This window comes from Rhinolophus sinicus, chromosome 15 (assembly GCF_057876585.1).
Source record: "Rhinolophus sinicus isolate RSI-liver-muscle chromosome 15, RSI-T2T, whole genome shotgun sequence".
NCBI lineage: Eukaryota > Metazoa > Chordata > Mammalia > Chiroptera > Rhinolophidae > Rhinolophus > Rhinolophus sinicus.
In genome coordinates, this window is record NC_142515.1 from 16,563,367 (window position 1) to 16,583,027 (window position 19,661).

At 36.2% G+C, this 19,661-nt stretch overlaps 1 protein-coding gene across 1 annotated transcript in view; it reads right to left on the reverse strand.

Moving 5' to 3' along the window:
• The window catches only part of SMC3 (structural maintenance of chromosomes 3), a 31,357-nt gene extending 15,779 nt beyond the window's left edge, over positions 1 to 15,578 (reverse strand). The window contains exons 1-13 of the mRNA XM_019725112.3: positions 15,424 to 15,578; positions 14,274 to 14,349; positions 10,161 to 10,199; positions 8,735 to 8,802; positions 7,105 to 7,176; positions 6,646 to 6,725; positions 6,308 to 6,386; positions 4,155 to 4,272; positions 3,038 to 3,213; positions 2,455 to 2,535; positions 2,063 to 2,227; positions 1,647 to 1,768; positions 433 to 646 (exon numbers count right to left, since the gene is read on the reverse strand). Coding sequence (XP_019580671.1) covers positions 433 to 646; positions 1,647 to 1,768; positions 2,063 to 2,227; positions 2,455 to 2,535; positions 3,038 to 3,213; positions 4,155 to 4,272; positions 6,308 to 6,386; positions 6,646 to 6,725; positions 7,105 to 7,176; positions 8,735 to 8,802; positions 10,161 to 10,199; positions 14,274 to 14,349; positions 15,424 to 15,438 — 1,305 coding nt within the window. The 5' untranslated portion in view covers positions 15,439 to 15,578. The remainder of the gene's footprint in view (positions 1 to 432; positions 647 to 1,646; positions 1,769 to 2,062; positions 2,228 to 2,454; positions 2,536 to 3,037; positions 3,214 to 4,154; positions 4,273 to 6,307; positions 6,387 to 6,645; positions 6,726 to 7,104; positions 7,177 to 8,734; positions 8,803 to 10,160; positions 10,200 to 14,273; positions 14,350 to 15,423) is intronic.
• Between the last annotated feature and the right edge of the window lie 4,083 nt (positions 15,579 to 19,661).

Sequence of the window (19,661 nt, forward strand, 5' to 3'; positions counted from 1 at the left end):
AGAGCTGCCGTGAGCTGCCGAGTGCAGCCCACGCGAGTTGGCACCAGTTGCCGTGAGCGGTCGGCTGCCAGCAACGGACTGGCTCAGCTGGGGAGAGCTCAAGGGTCATAATACCAACACAGGCTAGTGAGCCTCGTCCTCCACAACTAGACTGAGAACGGCTTGACTCAGCAGGGAAGGGAGAAAGGTGAGGGGGAGGGGGGAAATATACACTCAATCTACAAGGACATTGATATGGGGGAAAAAATCTTTAAAAAAGAGAACTACCTACCATATGCATAACATTAAATTGTGCTATTTTTTTCTGAATTAGTACTGTCTTGTATATTTTAAAAGTAGCATGGAAACTGTTTAAAATAAAACTTAAACAGGTAAAACTGTACATATTTATCTTTGGAAAGATTTTTACAAAGCAGCTATAGAAGTTCTTACATTATACTGCTCCAAATTTTTCTCTTTATTTGCCTCAGTGTCCTCCAAATCTTTATGTATAGCAGCAATCTGTCTTTTCTTATCATTAATAGCTTGATCCAAAGACTTGAGTTCTTTTTTAATCCACTTATCCCTTTCTTCTTTTGATGTAAACTGGCTTCCTCGACCCTGCTTTGCATAAAGGTCCGTTCTCTCCTGGGTAGCTTGGGCCAATCTACACAAGATAGAAGAGAATGGATGGGAAAAGAGAACAGAAAATAATCAAGTATAATTGCAATCAATATATCAAGAGTACACAGAGACAACAGCCATTTTTTAAATTGCATAAAAAAAGGAATTAAGTACATAAAAAGCAACTGCTACATAACAGAGCTCCCTAGGCTAGTTCTATGTATTAATTTTACTTCGAAGTCACAGTTAAAGTCAGGTAAAACTGCCCATACCATAAGGATTTCAGACAGAAAAAGTCTTCACTCAAGGTCTGGGTTAGTCACTAAATCTAGACAGTTCCAGTACTCCATCTCAGGAATTTCCAAAAATGCTCCAACTATATTTAACTATATAAACATTTTCAACTCCTTACTATAAAAACCACTATACAAAGGTTAAAAGGTAAGACAAAACAGTCACGACATATAGAATATTAACGCCCAGATTACATAAAATAACCCTATACAACAGAAAAAAGGGGCAAAGGATATAAACAGGGAATTCACTAAAATGCACATTAAGTGGCACAAAAACATGATAATGCACTAAACTGTAAAATCAGCAAACCCTGGCAAGTCTAATCTACAGATAGAGTCTAAAATGTCTAGATGTTAAAACAGCAATGAGTGAAAAAATAAAGTGGCAGAATGAAGCATACAGTAACATGTCATTTGAGTGAAAAAAGAACAGTCATCATGAGTATTTTAAAAAGCCCAACACACCTACCTATGTTATCTTAGGCAAGTTATTTAACCTACTAGATCCTCAAGTTTGTCAAATTTAAAGTAGGAATAATGTAGATCTACCAGGGCCTTTGAGTAGAAAAAACAGGCAATATACATACAAGAATACTTGGCCCACAGCAGTTGTTCAATATTGGCTATTACTTTGAAATGGGCATTTAGTTTTCACCCTTAATACTGCGCCTTCTTACCTATAACTATTTAGGTTCTAGAGAGGAACTATGTACAAAGTTAAAAGTATTGGTGAAAAAAATCCCAGACCTAGCAATTCCTCGCTCTTCTTTTTCTTTTACACTGTTGAATTTAGGTTCTGTTTCTGCCAGTTCTTTCTGTTTTTCTTCTATTTTTTCAAGCAGCTTCTGCCTCTCTTTTAATAAACGTTTCTGTAAATAAAGCAAGATAAGTAAAAATGCAATCTGCTTTAAAACTTTTGCTTAACATGTAAGTCTAGCATGTTTTCTCATAAAAAAAATTCATGAGAAAACTGATTGCGACACAGAATTTTTCAATGTAAGAAACAAAGCTAGCACTGAGTTGCTACTTCAGTATAAATTGTTTTAATATGCCAAATCTTTTATAAAAATTCAAGCATGTACCCCGGTCACAGAAAGGACTCTCAGCTCTGCAATTCCTACTCACCTAAATATTTGTCTTTCATTTTCAGCATTTTAACTTACCCTTTGTTCACTATTGCCTGCCAATTCATCTTGTAAATCCTTGGCTTTAAGCTCCAATTTAGTCCTCTGCTTAATCTGTTCTTGTCTTTCAGCACTCAGTTGCTCCTTTTCCTCTTTCATAGCTGAAATTTTTGTTTTCAGTTCCCTAACTTGGCGCTCAATATCCTGAAAGTTTTGAACAAAAATGAGTCAGGCAAGTATAAGTACAACAGCAAAATTATGACACCATTAGTTTTGTCCCTTTTCTTTCATTTACACTTTCAGTACTACTCTGTCTTTTCAATACTCAATCCCAGTGACACCCCACTTAAAGTCACTATTCCGTAATTCTGGAACAAAGGGTTCACTGTGGTCAAAAAATGAGTTAACCTAAGTCAAATTTATAATCTTACCTCCATTTTATCTCTTGCATCCTGCTGGGCATCTCTTAATTGTCTGGATTTTTCTCCACTAGTCTCTCGCTTAGCAGAAAGCTGAAAAAAAAAACAAGCTACAATTTCTAACTCATTTTGTGTTTGTTTAATATTTCATAACATCTAGCAAAAGTTTTAGATGTCTACTGAAATAATCACCCACTTTAAAAAATTTTACAAAAAAAGTAGTGGTTTTCTTTAAATAAGAAACTTAAGTTTTAAGTAACTACCTAAAACAAACTTTTGTAGAAAACAAAGCAATACTAATTACAAAATACATTTTAAAAAGTTAAGAAAAACATTAATGCCGCTTTAAAGGTGGCTTCCTCTTATCCTGGTCTGATTATATTTTAGATACAACTACAGCAAGGCCAACATGGGCCTAGGCATTTTCCTTGTAGTAAACTGAAAGAACAAATTTGCTAACAAGTAAATTCATTAAGAGGTTTTTAAATTTGTGTTAAATTTCTATTTAAAAATCACTGACAAGTATAACATGAGTTTAACATATTCATAAAAATAAAATTAATCTGAATTTAAGGGGCAAAGGTAAATATTTTACCTCATCAAGTTTGGCACGAGTCTCGTTAAGTTCCTGATTGTAAATAGTATATTCCAGGGCGCGTCTCATTTTATCCCACTTCTGATATTGAGCTAGTTCTTCCTTTTCTTCTTCTAAGGTATGTAATCTTTCTTCAATGTATTTTAACAATTCATTGATTTTTTCCCGTTTGCCCTCTTAAAAAAAAAAGGAGAGGGATAAAGGAGTTGAATAAATTTTTATATAATAACACTTCTCAAATATACCATAAATTGAACTTAATCTTAAGAAATATAGCATTATTTCTTTGAGATTACGTGATAATGAAATCTAAAATACTACAATGATAATAAAGATACTTTATTATGAAAAGCAGCAGAGAACAAACTTACTTGGTGACTAATTCTTCTTATTCATGTGTTAAGGGCCTCAGTTTAAGCTTCCTTTAAAAGCCAGTGTTCCTTCCCACAACATAAAAAAAACAAACCCTACTAACATTATTGGTATCACTGATACACAATTTATAATAATAGCATTATCTATAGCTACCATATAGTGAACGCCTACTATATTCCAAGCATGGTGCTACTTTGCTCCTCTACTCACCACTACAAAATATGAAAAAGGACTTTACAGATGGGGAAGCTTTGGACCAGAGATCAAGTCTAAAGTTACAATGTCAGTTAATTATGTCTAATTTTGATTTTGAAATCAGGACTGACTCTAAGCTTTGACAGAACACGGCACTTGAAAACCAAAGTAGGGTTTCCATAATAAATGTACTAATGAAGATTCTAAGTTCAAAGTTTTATGTTTACTTGCTCCTGAACAATTATTTTTTTTTGAGGAATACATCTAAATTTGTCATCTTTACACACAATGATGAGGACACTAGAGGCACAAAGTATTCGATCTAGAGAGGCATTATTACCTCACAGCAACAATTCTTTATTCAAAGAAATAAATTATTGGAAATCTCAAACTTTAAACTGCTTCAAACTAATTTTCTCTCCATTCAGCACATAGGCAAATTATCATACAACATACTCGTGAGAATACACATAACTCCTTTCCACTATAACACAATGAAAAGTGACTCACAACAAAAAGAAATAAGATACAGTCACATTTCGTTTACCTGTTTCTTTCATTAAAGAGATGCTTTCCTCTTTTCGTTCATCATATACTCTAGTACCAGCTACTTCTCTTAATAGCTTTAGTCTCTGAGAATCTGGTGCTGTTGCCATCTGGTTGATCTAAAAATTTTAGAAAAATAATTATTACAGCACTACAAATTGCTCTTTAAGAATTCTACCTTGAAAGGGTATTCACATAAGTTGAGTATGAGTTCGCTAATGTAATCTGTACAGTTACATATACTACCTATGTAACTGTATCTCTTTTTACTTAAAATAAAATTTACCAAACAAAAATCCAAACAGAATTGATACATTCCTAAGTCTAATTTATGGGTAAAACTCTAACTTACAAATGATGGAGGAATATCCCACCACCATTTTTTCTTAGTCAGTATGACATGGTATAAAAAATGAGATCAATTCGAAAAGAACAAAGTATTTTTACAAGGGGAAACTATTACTCGCTATACATTTTCAAAAAGCTATAATGGTATTATTAAGTATCAAAACATGGTATGCTTAAAATTAGATAAAAATAATTGTCTCACAAAGGTAGTGAGCATAAAAGAAGCAAAAACATCTTTAAAATCTCATTTACAAATATATTGCAAAAAAATACATGACAAAGAGAGTAGTAAAATCTAATTACCATGCATTGCATGCAACTTTATATAACAAGTATGAGGTTTAACATATTCATAAAAATAAAATTAACCACTAAAGGTAAAAAATACTATCATTGCAGTTACTCTATTTTTTTACATAAAAAGAAAACCAGCTCTGAGCTAAGAAAATACTGTCTATCCAAAGTATATACACCAAACAAATCACCCTTCAGATCCTTACCATTGCATACCCCAATTAAGCATGTTCATTCATTCAACTTATTCACTTAAAAAAATATTTAATGAATGCCTATAACCTATGTGCCACTCTGCTCGGCACTGGGAAAAGAGCACTGAACAAAACAGAAAAGGTCTTGCCCTCATGAAACTTATATTCTAGTAGAAAGACAGGAAATAAGTATATCATTATAGTATAACTGCAATGAAGAAAAAACAAAATACGGAAATAAAGCATACAGAGTTGGGGTGAAGGCAATGATTTTATAGCTGAGACAGGCACAGATGGCTTATATGAAATGACATGAGCAGAAAGCAAAATGACATAAAGGGGCCTGTGTTGTATGTGTGCAGGGAAGACTCAGGTAATTGCTCTTTCAAACCAGTCTCCTTTTAACTTCTCTCTTACAAAGGTGGTCTTTTCAAAAACCTGTTCTTCTGGTATCACATTTCCCCAAAGTGAAACACTATACTCTCCCTAATCACTTCTCCTGAATGCTAACTTTCCAATACACATCTAAAAAAGCCTCCAATATGAAATAAGAAGTGAATATTTTTAAAGAATTTTCCCTTAGCCCCCAACTGCCCCCCCAAAAAAACACTACAGAAAACTTTAGAACCCTGCAGTTATGTTCTAAGAAAAATAAATTATCTTAGTTTCAAGTAGTGTATGAGGAAACAGAACAAACAGCTAAAGTATATAGCTACTAAAAACTATAAATAATCTCTATACAGTAAAAATAATATCTAGCATTATAGGTTTCTAGCAATGTAAGCTTTTTATCATTTTAATTGATATACTAATATAGAATATTAACTTTAGAAGCTAATTTTTTCAAATGTGATTTTTACAGAATTTCTCAATATTATGGTCATGACTTCCACAAACCAAAAATATCTTCCAGTAAAGTGATACAGGTCACTAAGAAAACAATCCACTTAAATAGCTCTGCTGAAATACTTCCATCCCATTATGTAATGGATCAACGTGTATTTTGTACTTTATGGCCACATACAAGGTTAACACTAACTTCCATACAAAATAAATCAATGAAAACAAGACAATATGGTATTTTTTCTTAACTTTTTTTTTAAAGGAGGGCACAGCTCACAGTGGCCTATGCGGGGATCAAATTCACAATCTTGGTGTTTATTAGCACCAGACGCTCTAAACAACTAAGCTAACCAGCCACCCCAATACGGTACATTTTTTATTCAATTTAACTATTAGAATCAATAAACCAATTCAATCATTCAACGAATGTACTCAGAAAACAAATTCTATTAAAAAAGGACATAAAATTGTTTACCTTTCCTTGTTTAACAATATAGTAAGGATTGCTTCGAGAAAAACCGGCACTTTCAAGAAGATTCATCACATCATTTTTCCTGTGGATAAACAATGAACAATTTTTTTCAGATAAAACAATTCGATAACCAAACATGAGGACACTAACTCGTGAGTTAAGGAGCATGAGGGAGAACAGCTATCTGTCCCATCAATCTCAAGGAATCTTCTGATTTTTATGTTTATACTCTAAATACTGATTTGTTGAACATGAGGCAAATATGCCTCATGTATGACGCAAGTAGAAGAATACTTTTACTCTTTTGTAAAGAAATTAAAAATATAGAGAGAAATACTTACGTGACCATTTTCTTGTCTAAGAAATACTGATCCTTTTTGGCACCAATAACTCTTCGAAGTGAAACTTCCTCTTTATCAATCTAAGAAAAAATGTAAAAGTTCAAAGTTAATTTAACAATAAAAGTGGAAAACTTTTTACTTAATAAGGTCATTTTAGAGTCCCTAACCATAACAATTATTTTGAAATGTCAATCTCACTAACGATATACTATGAATACTCAATTCTTATGACAAACACAATTTTTCACAACAGCTTGCACATTCCTATTCATTTACAAGAATATTCATTATAATTTTAAGACAAAATTAGTATGTAAACTTTAGTTATTTTCTCATAAACTAAATTGTAAAAGCTTAAGTACAGCTATAAATAAATGTTTCAAAGCCTGAAAAAAAAAATAAATCAGCTGCAACAATAAAATTCTCAACATTACTGAAAAGAAAAAAGCAGTTACTCACTGGCAATCGGTTGTCTGAATTGTCAAAAATAATCTCCACAAAAGCGGAAATAACACGAGGACCAGTACCCTCCTAAAACATGAGATAAATAAATTTATAATTTCAGTGGTATTTTTTGACATTCTTTAAACATATTTTAAGTTTAGTACATGGTAACAAGCCTGATTCAATGAAGAAAAATTTCTATCAGACTAGTATATATCCCTCTTGCCAAAACAGCGAAGACATGGGATTAGGATAACAATATTGCTCAACCAAATAGCTTTTGATATTGAACAAAGGAATGAGAGCTGTGAGATGTCAGTTAGGTCTTGTTCTACAGATCACTTTATTAGAGCACAAGACCCCACAGATACTTAATTCTACCTATTTGCTAATACCTAAAACACTTTGAGGCTTTTCTTTTTATAAACTCATCTTAATACTGGAAAGGAACCCTAACAAATCATATAATTACCAGAATTCTGTGGGTTTTTTTTTAAAGATATGAGATATTCTAATGTACTTTTAAATCTGCTATGAAAACACACACATTTAACACGTGTCACATTTAGAACAATTAATGACCCAACCACTTACATACTAAGTCCAGATAATTTCCAGATTCTGGAAACCGTTATTATATTGTGGTTCAATACAATGAAGAATGATATCTAAAGAGATTATCCTTTTAATGCCAACCTGAGAAACCTAAAAGAGATTTTTCTATAGGGAATTAGTCCAAATTACTGGGCTAAAAAATGAAATTTAAGAGGTGGGGTGAAAAATAATGCTTAAAAACAAAATAAAACAAAATCTTCCTACATGTGAGCGACATTGTTGAGATATATTGAGGAATCTTGCTTTCTGGTCTTAAAATTAATTATAAACCATAGTGAAACCAGGAAGATAAATTGCTTTATTTTATTATAGTCTTCTAATTTTTATCTTAAAATTATTTTAGTTCACTATTCATAATAATCTAATGAAAAATTATGACAATTTACAATAAATACACTGTCCTTCATACGGGAAAATGATGTCATATTTAAGTAAAAATATGGCTAAAAAGAATAACTTGTATGTTGTTTAGCTTGCAATGATTGTTCCTCTATCCTCCCACCTTAACTTCTGGTTCTGAGTCTCAAAACTCCTAATCCCGAATCTCAAACTCTTCTTTCTCCAGCAAACCTGGTTCTAGAGCCTTACCAGACAATACCTTAATAAAGAATATATATTTATATGGAACACATATCCATGTATAGGTAAGTCCTACAATTTTCTTACCATTATATAAAAATTAGGGTTTTATCCTGCATTAATATAGCAGGCTGAATTTTACAGAATAACACTTAAGAGACTATATCATGTTCACAAAGGACATGAAACTTTAAAAATGATTTTGTTTACCAGATTTGACAATGTATTTTTAAAAATATAACAGTTGACCTTTGAACAACACAGGTTTCAATTGACCTGTGCAGTTCAAACCCATGTTGTTCAAGGGTCAACTGGCGGTTGGGAATCTGCATATTCGGGGGGCTGATTGTAATTACATGTGGATTTTAGACTGAGGGCAGTCAATGCCACTGTCCCTTGAGTTGCTCAAGGGTCAACTGTAACATCAATAATGTCTTAAAGTCTCACTCACATGCAATAAAGCCAATCGCTGTTCCGGACGAAGATGACTAAACTCATCACTGAGAACAAACTGAATTGCTAGAAATACAAAACAACTATTAGTACAGTATAAAAAAGGATTTATGCCTCATTAATAATTTCCCATACCTTCATAGAATACAGTGTATCAGGTAATAAACAATGCAGATAAAGTGGATTACCTGTTTCATACAGACAAAAGCAATGCAGAAAATTTGCCTGTACTTCAGACTAATCAGCTAAGAAATGATATGAAAAATTTTAACCTTTCACTGAAACATTTAAAGAAAGAAAATAAAAAGAAAAAATAGAGGTATAGGAAGAGACAAGCAGAACTAAGATCTATCTCTTGATCAAAGTATACACTGACTGGTAACACTGTATTTGCTTTCATCCACTAGACAAATGATATAAATCATTTATTAACAAAATAGGATATAGTCCTACAATATCATTAATTGGATACTTTGTCAAAAGAAACAGAATTAAGTAAGAAATACAGGGAGACATTTCAGATTCCCACCTTCTACTTCATTGCTCGCACTGCCCTTATCTTCAGTAAGGAGCCACTCTCACTTCTATGTAGAGGCTTAACTGGACCATCCTGCCCTAGAAATGGAACTCTTTACTTAGCTATCCTGTTCCCAGTTCACCTAAGAGACCTCTGACATTCTAAAAGTGTGTGTGTGTGTGTGTGTGTGTGTGTGTATTTATGAATGAGGGGTGAAGGTGGGGAACTGGCTCCTATAATCACCTTGCGGGGGAAGGTATAGATTCAAACTGCCCTCATCCCCCAGGAGATTGTGACATACTCCCTTCCATTCCAATCCCACTATCTCACCATCCCCCCCACAATTACAATCACTGATGGAATATAGTGTATCCTATAGATTTGTGAGCAGACAGGATAGAACCTTTGCTCTTCTAAACCTCCCTTTTCCTCAAGCACTACTTAACTAAAAGGTTCAAACTTTTTTCAACCTACTTCTTTGTACAGTCCAATTCTGTTAACATGTTTTTTCTCCCCAGAGGATTTGTTAAGATACATACATATATATATGCATTTACAATATTTATATAGTTCACTCAAGTTTAAAAAGCACTTCCATATGTATTACCTCATTTGATTCTCACAACCCATCTAAAGTAGGCAGGACAACCATCTCTGTTCTTGAAGTGAAAAGAGTAATTTGAGAGGTTAAGTGTTTTGCCCAGTCTTACATAGCTAATTAATTACTAGGTATATAGAAGAACTCAGATCCTTACACTCTTAACCCTCTACACTAAACTACAACCCTGTATGAAGAAGTATTTCTTGGGTTTCGTGCAGACATAACCTAAGAAAACCAATTTTTAAAATAAACTATCTTAAAATACCTAGGTCTTAATGTATTTAGAATTCAAAAAGCAATACCTACCATAAAAAAAGTTACTTTTTCCAGATCCATTTCTGCCCACTGTAAAATTTTTAAAAGGATGTTATTTAATATAAAAACCAATAAAATTAAAACTTTATTGAAAGTATTAGAAAATTTATAAATCCAAGTTTCTAACATAACATCTTAATATTTGAAATATAACAGAACAATGAACAGAAAAAATCAATAAACAAAACAGCTTTAATCACCAAATGAGTACAATTTTTGTATAAACTTCACATAGTTTTTTCCTTAAAGAAATTGACTTCATTGTTGATTCTTTTGCTCTTTCCCAATAGTTTAAAATCAATAAAAATAACTAAATATACTCCCCAGCTTTTATAATCCTTACAATGGACATTGTTTTAATTATATATATAATAATTTCTTAACAATTTCAAGGTTCACATATTGCTAACACTTAAACATACTTAATCATTTTAAATTCTCAAACTATTCCTATGTTAAACTATTTATGATCAGCCCTATGTATAGTTTAATAGACTCACAAAAGTATAGACAATAAGGCACTGTTTTTACTACCTGAATTCAGAAATAAGCAATTCTATACATAAAATGATTTCAAATTTAATGAATTCACTTGAGTTTTTGTTTAGCAAAATTTTCATTAAGAGTCATGAATATCTATGCCATTCTCTTATTCTGGACCAAAATATGCTGTACAATTTAGCCCCAAAATTATCACCTTTAATGCAAAATAAATCCTAAAGAGATCATTTACGTCATTTCAGAAATAAAGTACTTTTAAAAAGAGGCATATAACAGACACAGAGACCAGCTTGAAGGGGGTCTCCACTGGCTATATCTAGGACAATATGAGCACCAAAATAATTAGATGAATTATAAATCAGTGCTGGGGGAATAATCCATGAGTCCATACACATGAAAAACAAAACAAAACAAAAAAAGAACAGCTAAGGAGGGAGGGCTCCTGCCTGTAGAATACCAATTGGTAAATGTGAAAGGAGTGCTGAAAATGGAAAATTATCCTTTTTCATCATCAGAATAAAGGCAAGAATAAAGGCTAAATCTAGGGAGTAATTTTTATAAGGAGCACAATATTTGTATGGTTCAAAAGTATCTCCCCATCCCCATATTATTTATTAGTTGCAAGGGAAAAACACTATACAGTGGAAAAACTGGACACCACCTTGACTGGGTGATCAAAAGTAACATCAATAAAAGGGATAAGTAGATGGATATCATGTATTACTTCCAGATGTAATACCCAGAGGAGGACACATCATTTATATATTTTTAAAAAACAATGTTATAGAAGACAAAGGCTGTGGAAATGGTCCACATTAAAGGAGCCTAAACAGATATGAGAACTAAATGCAATATCTGATCCTAAATTAGATCCCGTACTGGAAGGAAAAAAGCTACAATGAGAAACACCCAAGAAAAAAAGCTATAAAGAACATTTCCAGGTCAATCAATGTAACTGGAAAATGAACAGATCATGGCACTGATGTTAAATTCACTGAAGTTGATAACTATACTGTGATTATGTAAGAGAATATCCCTATTCTTAGAAAGTACACGTTGAAGTCTGAGGTAAAGGACTATGATGTACATAACCTACTTTAAGGAAAAAAAGAGTGCAAACGATAAAGCAAGTGGAGAAAATGTTATATAGTAAGTAGATCTGGATAAAGGATATGTTCGTGAATTTTCTCTGTACTGCTCTTATTCGTGCAATTTTTCTGTAATTTTGAAATTATCTATAAACCAAAGTTTTAAAAGTTAACTTACTAAAATTACATAGTTTGAACCATGATCCATTCATAAATAAGTGAAAAATCTTTAATTTCCCTTTAAGAATTACTCCTACCCACAGAGTGAAATACTATATAGTAACTATAAAGATGTTGAATATTTAATGATTAGCTATTCAAGTTTATTCTGAAAAATAGCAAATTACCAAGAGATTACACTAAAAATCCATTTTTTTTTTAAAAGGCATACTTATATAGATGTACACAAAGACTGAAAGGATACTGAGGTAGACCCAGTTTATAAGTGTCCCCAGATTCACCTGCCCCAACACGGCCTTGGCTGCCTGTCAACAGAGAGGCTCAGTCTCCCAACACCTCAGGTTGTCGGAGCTTATCCTGGAGGTACATTCAGGTCAGATCTGTGAAAACTCAAAGGAGGCCATAGTTCCCCAACTACTTCAAGCGGGTTGGTTAGTCCCCAGAGTAATACAATCTAAAAGCATAGGAGGATAATGCCCTATGTGGTAAAGTCTGATCAGTGAGAAACAGGAGCCGGCAGACAAAACCCTCTCCACCCCTTCTCCATCTGACCTTACCAAGGCATGGAGGGTTCACAAGGTCTGTTTGGAAGTTATCCAATGTGACCAAAAATCAGATATGTCTTCTCTACAAAGCTATGACCAGCTTTCCCACTCAATTTTGGCCCTAAGACTGCATCCTCCCATTAAAGCCTTAGTAGCTAAGCAGGCCTTGGACTCTTTTCTAGGAAACCAGGGCTAATACAAGTAAGTATAGATTGTTAAAATAAAGAATGGTCATTTCTAAGTAGAAGGATTAGTTTTAACTATTTTCCTTTTAGGTTTTATGCTCTGCCATAATATTCTACATATTTCTTTTGTCAAAAGGCTAGAAAAAAGGTAACCTTAAAAAGGCATACGTTGGTATATTCAAACATTATTCAAGCATTCAAACATAAGCAAAGATATTTGCCTTCAAATCTTGTTTTCTTAAGGGTCAAAATCATTAAACAATCAAAGTGGTATGCTTTCACAGGATATTTTTAGGGTCAATTTCAGTCCACACTACATTTGGTCTTTCTTACATTATTTTATATAAGTACCTGTTTTTAAAATGTTAAACCAATAAAAATCACATCATGTTTTGTTTTTCAATTAAAACAAAAGAACATTTAATGTCCTTTGTAACCATGACTATTAACAATCTGAATGTTGCAACCAAAGTACAGTAGTAAAACAGCTGTCGCATAATACCGTAGCTAAAACAAAACTACTTGATAGGCCTTATAGACATAACTTAATCATCCGAGGTAATGATGGTCTTCATTTTAAAGTTCATTTACAAAATTATACAATTGCTATACATGCTTTTCTGGCATCCAGAAGCATTCGTTTCATCTATCCTTTAAAAATTCAGCAGAACATCAGAAAACATTTGCTGGCTGTATCAGCAAAATGGAACATTATCATCTGAAGAAACCACAGACTAAATATTGTATTGTAGGACAATCACTATTAATTAGCGCTTTATCCTCACACATTTGCTTTCTCATTTAATCTTTCCAATAGAAGATGGGTATCATTATCTCCACTTTACAAATAAAAAAAACTGAAGCTCCTCAGTGAATAAAGTTTGAAAAATACACGCCAGAACTGGGATTTGAATCGCATTTGTACTGCTCCATAGTTTATGCTTTTCTCACCTTAGACGTTATGACAGGAAAAAGAAAAAAGAAAATCTGAGAACAATGTAATTTGTGAATAACTGATCATCTTTGAAATAAGGTAATAGTGAGCATTTCAACTAGGAAATAACACATCAAGAACAGAATAGCTCAAACACTAAATTTAGTGTCATTCACTATAAACTTAAAGCTATTAAAACACACTTATACACATAGGAGGCAACTCAAATAAAAATGAGTAACTTACTACTCCCCGCGTATTTTAAATATATAAAATAAGCAATTCATCAGTGCGGATTAAAAATGAAGTTATTTCATACAGAAAAATAGAATGCCAAAAAAAGTATACACATTTTAAGAAAGGAAAAGTGTGTTAAAATTGTTAATACTCAACATATACCAATAAAAAAGATGAATACAAGTCACGTTTGACTTCTGCAATTACAAGAGTTGCTCAAAGTGGTTACCATAGCATCCAGACACTTTTTTTCTGATTAAGGCAAACTACCATTTGAGCAATATTGAACAGCGTTCACTTGTATACATTTCTTCGGCATCCCAGTATATAAAGTAATATTGGAAAATAATTCTTGTCTCCTTAAGCCTAGATATAAGCAGAATTTAAATGACTGCATAGATTTAAATCTGATCTAATAAACCATGAACACTTACCAATAACATTATGTTTTGAACTGAAGGGATCTACAATTGTTTGATCTCTGTAACTTCGAAAACCTTGGATAATTACCTAATAAATAAATAAATGAGATTTTTCAGAACGCACACAAAGAAATAACTTCAAAACATTTTTCTTTTGCACTTCTTCCCTTTCTGATTTCTCATTTAATGCAAGATAGAAACTTTCAATTTCATATAAGAAAAATTCATTTTGGAATGTGGTAATTAAAAATCTTCTATCAGTAACCCTTACCAGTGTTTTTTGTTTTGTTTTGTTTTAATTAGTAAGCTGTTAAGGGAGTCCCAAAATCAAATATAAAAATCACTGTATGAAGTTCTCTGAAACACTAAACCTTACAGGAGAGTAAACGCATGAAAGAGGCAGACTGGCCCCAGCTTTCCCGACTCTAAGAGACACACGAGCCAGCGAAAATGAGTAGACGTCACAAGAAAAGAGTGATTAGAGCCCAAAATATCCAACAGAGCAACTTTCCCAAAAGATGTGAATGGGTTCATCTTGGTGCTGGACCCTAGCGCGGGAAGACCATTTTGACAGAAGTAAACAACTGAACGAGGAGGCGCTACACATCTTGCTAGAAGCGTCCCTTTCATTTCTCCGGTAAGTCGGGACGGAGAAAGGACACCGGCTAAGCAGGCGCCCCAGCCTGTGCCCCCAGAGGAGCCCCCCGGGCCGGGAAAACATCTCTCCACACCCCACGCGAAAGGCCAGCGCGGGGCTCTCCTCGCAAAAAAAACGCAGCTTCCCGGCCTCTGGCGACTCCGACGCGGCCCTCAGCCAGCTCGGCGCCCTCGGCCCGGACCCCGGCCTCGCCCGACCCTGGCCCGCCCGGGAAGCCTTGCTCCTCCACAAAACGCGCCCCGCGGCCCTTCCACAGCTCTCGGAGGTCCTGCCTCCCTCAGACCAGCACCCTGCACACAGGCCTGGGCTGCAAAGGGGCGCCCCGATGCTTCGCGCTCCCCGCGCTCCCGGGGCGGGGCCTCTCCCTTCCCCCACAGCCCCCGTCTAGCCCGGGTCCACTCAGCCTCGAGAGGTGAGAGGGCGCGGGTCGCGTCGCGACACCCCCGCCTCCAGGAGCGGTACTCACGGCTCCGTGCCGGGGCGGGAGGAACGCACAGGACTTACTTGCTTTATGTACATCTTTCCGCGCCTCCAGCCGGGGAGAAGGTTTCCCCACCGAGAAGCAACAGCGCGACCGCGGGGTCAGGTGAGGAGCCTACGAGACCCCTCCCCCGAAGCGCCGCTCGCTCCCCTCCAGCCAAACAAAATGGCGGCGCCCGTGAAGGCGGAGTCCGCGCCTCGGACGGAACCACCCTCGCTTTCCTCACAAAGCGTAGGGGGAGTCGGGGCCCGGTCTGCTCTTTGCTTTTGGCAAAAGGAGCCTCCTACGGCGTCTGTAGGTGGATTTCATTTGATGCTTCAATTTGTAGTTGAACCTTTCCTGAGACTTAGTCGAAACTTCATTCAGAAAAGCCTTGATCGTGAAATTGGGCCGTATTCCCTTCGATCGCGGAGGCAACGGTTGCGTCCACAAGGGGGGAAAGGTTCGGCGCCAAAGCCGATTGTGAGAATCCGAGAGCCAGTAACAGCGCGGGCCGGCGGCCACGTGTTCTCGGGCTGTTTAAAAGTGAGGCTTCCGCGCAGGCGGCGCTGGTCCGCGAACCCGCAGACTGCTGGTGACAGCAGTGATTAAGTGTGCGGTATCCCTGCTGTTCCTTTCCTTCTCCCTCCCTCCCTCCCTCCCTCCCCCTCCCCCCTTCCCCTCCCCCCATCCCCCTCCTCCCTCCCACCCTCCCTCCCTCTCTGTCTCTCTCTCTCTCTCTCTCTCTCTCTCTCTCTCTCTCTCTCTCTCTCTCTCTCTCCTTTTATAAACTTAGAACCGCCCTCACTGTCTTCGGACAGCCCACTCAGAGGACAGCCCCGCAGGGGCTTGACGCTCAAAAATTTGTTTTCATAGTGTGACAATACCGGGTGAACTGTTCTCTGCCATGTGCTATAAATGTAGGCAAACTTGGACAATTGCAACAAGAGATTTCTACAAGATTAATACATATGTTTTTAAACATCCTGAAAAGTTCGTGCTGGTGGCAACACTAAGTGACTCTCATCTGTATCAGTCTTAGGGGGAGAACATCTGGTTAGAAATTGCATCTTTGGGTCTCTGTAAAATGACCTGCCACTCAGCCATTCAAGTGGGTTGGTCCTCCGCGCCCTTCCTGCTGCTGAGGGCAGTTGCAACCCTAATTATTTCTAAATTGTACTATTTTTAATAGCAGTCTACTAACTTCATCCCTGTCCACACCCCTTGCTGCTGGTAGAGTCCTTTATCAACACCTGATCAAATCCTATCCAGCCCTTGACAAATAAACGAATAACAAAGAACCTCTTTAAACATTTCTCCAGGATTAACAACTCTACATTGTCAATTTCTAACTGGGATTTTAGGCATACTAATACAGCAAAGTTTTTTTTTTTTCTTTTTAAAAGGAATTTATTTTACCTGATTCTGTTATAATGAGGGCCAAATTACAGCTTCTGAGAAAGGCATGGCAGGTCACCTTGGTGATCTTCAGGGAGCTCACCTTTTTTTTTTTATTGGGAAATGTTGGGAACACTGTATTTTTCCAGGACCCATCAGCTCCAAATCAAATCACAGTTTTCAGTCTAGTTGTGGAGGGTGCAGCTCACTGGCACATATGGGAATCAAACCGGTGACCTTGGTGTTATAAGCACTGCGCTCTAACCAGCTGAGCCAATCGGCCTCCCCTACAGTAAAGTTTTAAGCCTCCATTTCCTAGTCTATAAAATGAGGATGACAAAATCACTTAATGTTTATAATTTAAAATAGGATGTATAAAATAATCCTATTAAATTGCATAGATATATAGATGAAAGAATGGTCACTAAAACGTTTATGATGGTCTTCACAGTGATGAGATTTTTACTTCCTTAGACTTTTCCATATTAAATGAATCTTATATAATTAGTTTATATGATATATACAGACAGAAAAAGGGATCAGTAAAAACCGAATATATGAAAAGGTGATTTTGAGAATTTAACACGCTTATTTATATTTATTGTCTGTCTCTTTCTACTACAATAAAAATTCAAGAGAAGGGACTTTGTCTTATTCCTGCTATTTCTTTAGTAACTTGTTCCTAGAAAGTACTCAACTTCTATGAATGAAAAAATGCAGAATGCAAAATACCACAGTGTCTGACTCATTTATGCCAGCTATTGGTATTTAAAGGCTCTCCAGGGCCCCATCCTATCCACCTCCCAACCCTATGGTAGTATCATTCTCTTCTAGGAAGCATTTAATGAACATATGGATCTGCTTTAGCAGGGAGGAACAGTTCATCACACCCATGCCCTATCTGGGGGCAAAGGGACATTCCCAAATGTAATTGACAACCATGAAACAGACATTTACAACTACAGTGCCTGGTGCTCATTGTCAAGCAAATGAATACTGCAGGCTTTTTACATCAAAACATCCAGTTAACAACAGCATCACATCCTTCAGTTTTCACTTTTCTCTTCATCCCCACCTCTGAGTCAACATGATCCTCAGATACACTGGAGGGGATGGGAAGAGGCACTGATCTTAAAGTCTCTTTAAGAACAGGATGTCTTTAATACCCAAAGCATAGACACACAATAATCATAGTCCCTTATATTTGTGTAGTTCTTTATCCCCTTCAAAGTGCTGTCCTGTGTATGACTTCATTTTTCTCACTATTATGTTGTGAGGAAAGGGTACTTATTATTCTGCATTGAACTGGAAACTCTGGGGTCTTATGCTGACTCCATCTACAAATTCCATGACTTGGGGACACACCGTTTTTCTGTAACTAAAATGGGACCATTCTCTGCCTTTCCAACAACAGAGACAAGGACTTTCTCAATATGGTGGCATGAGCAGGCTGAGGGCTCAACTTTGGGAGTCCCATGTCACATCCCAGCTCTACCACTTGCTGGTTATATGACGTGGGTAAGATTAACCTCGTGGCACTTCCGTTTCCTCATCTATGAAGTGGGGATTATAATGATACTTACTAAAACTTGTGTGCAGAGAAATTGAGATGATTCATGTAAAACAACTTGCACAAGAAATAATGTTACCTATGTTCATAGTTTACAACCAAAGCAGTAAGCCCCTGGGAAAAAGACAACAAACAGCTAACTTGAAAGGTCAAGACACCAAAGGACAACTGACCAATGTTTCTGGCACCCCCTCATTATTAATTCGACAGATATTTACTGAGTATCTCTGGCATGAATGTCTGCTGCTGTTGGGAAGGGGGAAAAAACTTCCCTCTATCCTCTTAAGTAATTGAGGGGCCTTCAAATTAAACTCAAACTGACAGATTAGCAAGAAAAAACCTAACAGATTTCAATCATGTACAGTTCACAAAGAAATTTGACTCAAAGAGGTGTTTAGAATTTGTAGCTTATATACCATTTTAATAGATGAAGGGGAAGGAAAGAAGGACACTTATGGAAAAGCAAATGATTTATTATTTAAAAAGGGGGCAGAGAAAGCACTTAAGGGAAAACAAGTGACTGTTAGGAAAGATATGCTAGTTTTTGTGACATTGTTTCTTTGATTGTATATAGTGAGTGTGGCAACATCTCACATCATTACAAGAGTCATATTTCCCTGGGTGTTCCCAGGGAGGTCATTTATGACAACTGAGCTCTTTTGGGAGGCTCCGCTTTTAGGCAGATAAGAGATTTCAGAACTCAAATACTTTCCCCTCAAAATAACTTTTATGCTACAGTGGCATATTCTGGACACCTCTAGGGTATCCAAAGTACTTGCCACTTCCAGGTCTGAGGAACATGATATTACCAGTGCAGTGGCCCAACATCATGTTCTGCTCAACGATGAGATATTTAAGGACTTTTCAGACCTTTTCAGACCTAGTATGACAGGATTGACGTGGCCCCAACATAAGGCCTTGAATGTGAATTGCTGCCTGCACTGTAGGAATGCTCCCCTCCTTCCAGATGAAAATTAAAAAGAATGCATTTGCCATAGAGTGGCTGCATAAGTGTCAAAGGCTGTGTTGGTCTCTTCTAGTAAGGATTCCACATCCAATATGGCAACTGAGTTACGTCTTGCCTAAGTGATGTTAGTCCACCATCTGACAGGATCCATCTGTTTTTTTGTTGTTGTTTTTTTTAAGATTTTATTGGGGAAGGGGAACAGGACTTTATTGGAGGACAGTGTGTACTTCCAGGCCTTTTTTTTTTTTCCAAGTCAAGTTGTTGTCCTTTCAATCTTAGTTGTGGAGGGCGCAGCTCAGCTTCAGGTCCAGTTGCTATTGCTAGTTGCAGGGGGCATGGCTGTAGCC